Below are 6,957 nucleotides of genomic sequence, written 5' to 3'. Positions count from 1 at the left end.
TTGATCAAAAAGATGTTAAAGATTAGCCAAATTCTTAGCGGTAATTCTACAAAAGATCACGATGTCATTCGTATAAAAGACATGTGTAGGAGTAAAAACATAACACTAACTAGCCATGGATAGAAGAAGCATCTTATCAACCAGCTGAGAGATGCCTCTTGTAAGATGTGATAAATCTCACCACAATTTGTGTGAGGCAATCAATATGATTTAAAGAAAAAGATTACAATGTAAAACAGGAAATTACATCATAATAATGAGAGAATAAATGGTAGGATATTAGTCCTGATAACTAGCTCTTAACACCCCCCGTCAAGCTAAGCGTTGGATTGAGACCAACACGAAGCTTGGATCGAAACAATTCAAACAACGGACGAGGCAACGCCTTTGTAAAAATATCAGCAAGTTGTAGAGAAGTAGGAACATGGCGAACAGCCAAGCGACCAGAGGCAACTAACTCACGGATGAAGTGACAATCCAAATCAATATGCTTAGCATGCTTATGAGCAATAGGATTCTGAGCCATAAACAATGCACTTTGATTATCACTAAGAAGGAGAGGAGTCGCAGACAACCCAACACGAAGGAGATTGAGCAACCAAACAAGTTCAGAAGTTGTGTTGGCCATGGCCCGGTACTCAGATTCACAACTAGAGCGGGCAACAGTAGGTTATTTCTTGGCACTCCAAGACAAAAGATTGTCACCAAGAAAGATAGCATAGCCATAGGTAGACCGACGAGTGTCCGTGCAGCGAGCCCAATCAGCATCACTATAACCAAGAACCGCGGGAGAAGGTGAGCTGCGAAACGTAAGTCCAAAATGTTGTGTACCACAAACATAACGGAGAATACGTTTGACAGCTTGAAAATGATCAATAGTAGGAGCCTGGAGAAATTGGCTTACCGTGTTGACGGCATATGATAAATCAGGGCGAGTAATGGTTAAGTATTGTAAGGCCCCAACCAAAGAGCAGTACTGAGTTGGATCAGAGTAAGCCACTCCATCACTGACAAGATGAAAACCGGCAGCCAATGGGGTCGAGACAGGTTTGGCCTCAAGCATCATAGCTCGGGAAAGCAGATCATGAGCATATTTGGCTTGTCCCAAGAACAAACCATCGGCAGTATAAGTGATCTCAAGACCAAGGAAGTAGCCAAGCTTTCCTAGATATTTAATTGCAAACTCAGCATTAAGACGAGTAATAAATTGAGTGAGAAAGGGGGGATCACTTCCAGTAAGAATAATATCATCCACATAAACCAAGAGGTAGAGAGTGATGCGCCCGCGATAGAAGAAGAACAAGGATGGATCAGCCCTGCTGCAAATAAAACCAGAGCGCATTAGAAAAGAGCTCAAATGTTGAAACCATGCACGGGGCGCCTGTTTGAGCCCATAGAGAGCCTTGTTCAACCAGCAGACATGAGTCAGAAAACGAGGATCAACAAAGCCAAGAGGTTATTCCATATAGACAATTTCAGTGAGGTGGCCATGAAGAAAAGCATTTTTTACATCCAACTGATGAAGTGGCCAGCCATTAAGCACGACAAGTGATAAAATAAGACGAATAGTAGTAGCCTTGACAACTGGACTGAAAGTGAGTGAGTAATCAAAACCTGGAATTTGCGTGAAACCTTGAGCCACCAAACGCGCTTTTAAGCGCTCAATAGTGTCGTCACTTTTGTGTTTGGTACGAAAAACCCATTTACTACCAACAATATTAGGAGCAGATGGATGAGGGACTAAGGTCCAAGTATGATTGTTACGAAGAGCAGAGAGCTCATCCTCCATTGCTGCCAACCATTGAGGATGCTTCATGGCAGATTTAAAACCCTTGGGATCAGCAGCAACATGCAAAGCAGTGAGAAGAGTAGTAGGCTGGTGATGAGCGGGGGCATAACACGGATTAGGCCGAAAAATGCCATTCTGTGATCTAGTCTGCATACGAACAGCAACCGGGGCTGGTTGAATAGAAGCATCAGAAGAAGCAGGCAACACTATAGGAGAGGTCGATGCTGGGGATGGAGTTCGTGGAGGAGAGACAGGTTCCGATGAAGCAGGTGCAACAGGTGGAGCAGGATGGGGAGCCAGAGCAGCATCCAAGGAAACACATGATGGACAAGACAAGGTAGTAACTGGTGGTGGTCTCGTCGGAAGACTAGAGGAAGCAGACATCGAAGAAGACTTGAAGCCTGTGATTGGTTCATAAAATGAAGAAACCATAAGATCAATGCTAGAAGAAGGAGAACCTGCAAAAGGGAAGCAAGTTTCATCAAATTGAGCATGGCGAGACACATAAATCCTGGAAGTGGTCAGATCTAAGCATTTGAATCCTTTGTGATGACTACTATAACCCAAAAATATGCAAGGAGAACTCCGAGGACTAAATTTATTTTTCATGTATGGGCGCAAGCATGGAAACACACGACAACCAAAAGGATGAAAATTAGCATATGTAGGCGCAACTTGAAATAGAAGTGTGAATGGAATCTGGCCGGATAGCACCTGAGAGGGAACACGATTAATAATATATACCGCAGAACTAAAAGCATCAACCCAATAACGAGTAGGAACATGTGACTGATACAACATTGCAAGACCAATCTCAAGGACATGTCTATGTTTCCGTTCAACCCGACCATTCTGTGCTTGAGTATGCGGGCATGAGAACCGATGAAGCACACCAGAAGAAGCAAATAAATCTTGTACTTTGTTATTCGTGAACTCGGTGCCATTGTCACTTTGGAAAACTTTAATAAATCGAGAAAATTGGTTTTCCACAAAGACTTTGAACCGAACAAGCACATCATAAAAATCTGATTTATGTCGTAATGGATAAAACCAGGTAAAAGGAGAGAAATCATCCACAAAAATAACAAAGTAAGAATATCCAGCAACAGAAGCAACTGGAGAGGGTCCCCATAAATCACAATGAATAAGATCAAGAACGGCAGAAGCCCTTTTATTATTGTCATAAAAAACCAAACGTTTACTCTTAGCCATCTGACAAGTAGTGCAACAGATTGGCTTAGGCAAAATAGACGAAACATTTAAATAACCTTGCTGATTTAACTTATTAATAACATCAAAATTAACATGTCCCAAACGAGAGTGCCAAAGTTCAAAAGAGGCACGAGGCAGTGAAGAACTAGTAGTAAGCAACGCTTGTGGTCCTTGATCCATCACATAGAGTCCTTGATCACATCGTCCCCTTGCCAGAACTCTGCCTGTCTTTCGATTCTGAATAACAAAGGAGTCATCCACAAAAATAGCTTTAGCATGATTATCACGAGTCAGTTTGCTAACAGATACAAGATTTTTAGTTAGATTAGGCACAACCAAAACATCTGACAAAGGACCAATATGTGATAAAGAACGAGAACCAACATGAGTAATATTTAAAGAGGTCCAATTACCCACAAAAACATGATCAGTACCATTATAATTTTGGGAATCAGTCAACTGAGACGAAGAAGGTGTCATGTGAGATGTGGCACCGGTGTCCATATACCAATCTGACTGGTTTGAGGTGTCCACCGAGCAACTGGCAGCAAATGCCTGAGCCAAATTAGCAGACTCAGAAGACCGGTCCCAGCGAACAGGACATTTGTTAGCATAATGACCCTGTTCACGACAAATCTGACATCGAGGGACATAAGTGTTGCGACGACCAGAGTTGTTGCGACGTTGACGAGAACCACCATTAGAATTGCCACGGTTACCACCATTAGAACCATCATGGGAATGTCCACGGTTACCACTACGAGACGACTGATTGCCAGATGAGCGAGGTTGATTGTTCACATAGAAGGCAGCTGGCTGAGAGGGCGTTGGTTCCTCAAGAGATGCCTGAAAAATAGCATGGCTTTCGACCTTACAAAGAATATCAGTAAATCGAGGCAAAGGTACCTGATCAAGCTGACCCGTGGAAAAATTTGCATAGGAGGGACCAAGACCACGAAGGAACCAGTGTACTTTGTCATCATTAGCAATAGGAGCACCAATAGCAGCTAACTGATCACAAATAGTGCGAAATTTCTTTCCATATTCTGTCACAGAGATGGAACCACGACGCATGAGTTGAAGCTCGTCACGGAGGCGCAGTTCACGAGCCTTGCTGCGTGAAGCATAGGCAGTATGCAGAGCATTCCAAATATCCCGAGCAGTGTCAGCACTGAGTGTCTCAGAGAGGGCCTCCTCGGTCAAGGAAGAAAGTAGGAGACTGGTGACATTTCGATCTTGAGCTTGCCATTGAGCGAATCGAGGATTTGGAATAGAATCAAGGATTGGCGACGGTGGTTCAACAGAACCATCAACAATGTGAAACAAATTCTGATTTTGAAGAAGAGAAGTAACCTGTTTACGCCAGAGAAGAAAATTCTCAGAGTTAAGCCGAATGGTGATCATGTGAACCAAGGTAGCAAACGGCAGAGACGGAGGAGTGGTATCGTCAGCCATGAGAGAGGACCGCAAACAGAATTGGACGATCGCACGGTTGGGGGAGAATGTGCGACCGTGGTGGCAGATGACGGCACAAGGGTTTGGAGGCTAGGGTTTGGAACCGTAACCTGATACCATGTAAGATGTGATAAATCTCACCACAATTTGTGTGAGGCAATCAATATGATTTAAAGTAAAAGATTACAATGTAAAACAGGAAATTACATCATAATAATGAGAGAATAAATGGTAGGATATTAGTCCTGATAACTAGCTCTTAACACCTCTACTTAAGACATCCTCCAATAAGCAAAAAAGAAGAGGAGAAAGGGGATTCCTTTGGCGAACCCCTCGCTTGCAAGCCAAGTAATCAACAGAAGCACCATTAACACAAAATGCGAGACGCGCATATTGCAAAATAGATTCAATCCAATTACAAAAAGTTGAACGAAAACCAAAAGCCTGAAAAACTTGTAACATAAATTTCGTCAAATGTTTTCTTGATGACTATCTTTAACACCAAATTGCTACCAAAAACATTATGATATATATGCAATCAGAAATGTCTTCCTTTGATAAACTACAAGAAAATTGTCATATAGTGACATACACCCTATAGTGACATAATAAGTGTCACTAAAAATTACTTTTACCCACACAATAAATATAATATATGTTGGTATATTGTTAAAAAGTGTAGGTATATACTATAGTGACACTCAAAATATGTTGTTAAATCACTACTAGAAAAGTGTCATTTTCCTGCAAATTTTTCTACAAAAAAATATTCACAAAAAGTTTTTGCGAATTTTCCTGCAAAAAAATATTTGCAGAAATTTTTTGCGAATTTTCCTGCAAAAAAATATTCGTAGAAATTTTTTGCGAATTTATTTGAGAAAAAATAATTTACAGATATTTCTCACAAATTTTGCTACAATTTTAATAATCATAGAAATTTTTTTCATGGTAAAAATTTGCAGAAAATATTGTAAGAATTTTATTTTGTTTCTTGCAGATTTTCTTGTAAAAATAAATTCACAAGTAATGTTTACTAAATGGTAGAAAAATTTTGCAGGTAACTTTTCTTGTGAATTTTCTTGCAAATTATAATCCGCAAGAAAAATAAAAAAGTATTTAAATTTATAAGTTTAATATTTTAAAAAAACTTCAAGTCACACATCGATTAAAATTAAAACAATTAAAGAGTTTATAAGTTGGGGCAACACTTACCTTACAAGTTGATTTGTATGGTTGAGTGTTAGGCTTATAATCTACAATCATAGAATTTAAAAGATTATGTATCACATGTTAGAAGCATGGAAACAAATGTTTCGAATGAATTCATTGTGAGCATTTGAAAGTTGAAGAATTATTGATAGAATTTATAGTAATTTCTTTAATTTTTTCATAAAAAATATTTCTACAAAATTTCTTGCAAAAAAATTCGCAGGAAACTTTCTTGCGAATTTTCCTACGAATTTTTTTTTGCTGGAAACTTTCCTGCAATTTTTTTTTTTGCAGGAAACTTTCCTGCGAATTTTAAAATTCGCAAAATATATTATCCACGAAAGTATTACCTGCAGATAAAATTTCGCAGAAAAATTTGTAGGAACAATGTTTCCTGCGAATTTTTATGAAAAATTCGCAGGAAAAGTCGCATGTAATAAGAAAATTTCTAGTAGTGAATCTCATTCAAAATCAACACTAAAATTGTATGTAGTTATATGTTAAATAGGTATATATTGACATATATTATACTTATTTATAATAACACTTTTTGTATATCATTATATAGAATCTTTTTTGTAGTGATAAAACCACATGGTTGTTTGATATGAGCTTAGGAGAAACCAAAGTCAACCTATCAACAAGCACTTTGGTTATAATTTTAAACTAAAAGTTAGCGAGAGCTATTGGTCGAAAGTACCGCAATATCCGCACTAGGAAATTTGGAAAGAAGTGCAATTGGATTTGAGTTCAACCTTGGAAGAATCCAGCTTTGTTGAAAAAAAAATGGAGCACAAAGTTGTGCACATCAAAAGCAATAATATCCGGAAAAGCCTGATAAAAATAACCTCCAAAGCCATCAAGACCAGGTGCACTCATCCCAGCCATAGAGAACACAATAGTCTTAACCTTTTCCAAATTAGGAACATTAGTTAGCACATTATTATTTACCTTCAAAACCAAATGTGAAACTTCCTGCTGAATTAGATCATTTTGACGACAAATATTATCAGTAACATATAAAGAAGCAAAATATTGAACAACACACCGATGGATATTCTCCTTATTATTAAGAATACATTCCCTATCTCTCAAGAAACCTATTTTTTTGGTCGTTCTTCTCCACTGAACCAAACAATGAAAATACGTAGTACTTCGATCACCATGCAGCTACCAGTTGCATCTGGCTTTTTCCTTCCAAAAATGTTTCCTCGAGGTTCAAAGCGTTCAACTACTCAGTTTCTGCCTCAGCTTCCACGTAGCATCATCAATGTCCAAACCTTGAACTGCGT

The 6,957-nt window shown here is 38.9% G+C and overlaps 1 protein-coding gene across 1 annotated transcript; it reads right to left on the bottom strand.

Moving 5' to 3' along the window:
- Window positions 1-670: 670 nt before the first annotated feature.
- On the bottom strand, window positions 671-1,342 carry LOC109806312 (putative mitochondrial protein AtMg00810). The gene has a single exon (XM_020368683.2). The coding sequence runs from the start codon at window positions 1,340-1,342 to the stop codon at window positions 671-673; it is 672 nt and encodes a 223-aa protein (XP_020224272.2).
- Window positions 1,343-6,957: the final 5,615 nt, after the last annotated feature.

The sequence above is a fragment of the Cajanus cajan genome, chromosome 5 (assembly GCF_000230855.2).
Source record: "Cajanus cajan strain Asha chromosome 5, NIPB_CcT2T_4, whole genome shotgun sequence".
NCBI lineage: Eukaryota > Viridiplantae > Streptophyta > Magnoliopsida > Fabales > Fabaceae > Cajanus > Cajanus cajan.
This window is presented reverse-complemented; position numbering and strand designations above follow the sequence as displayed.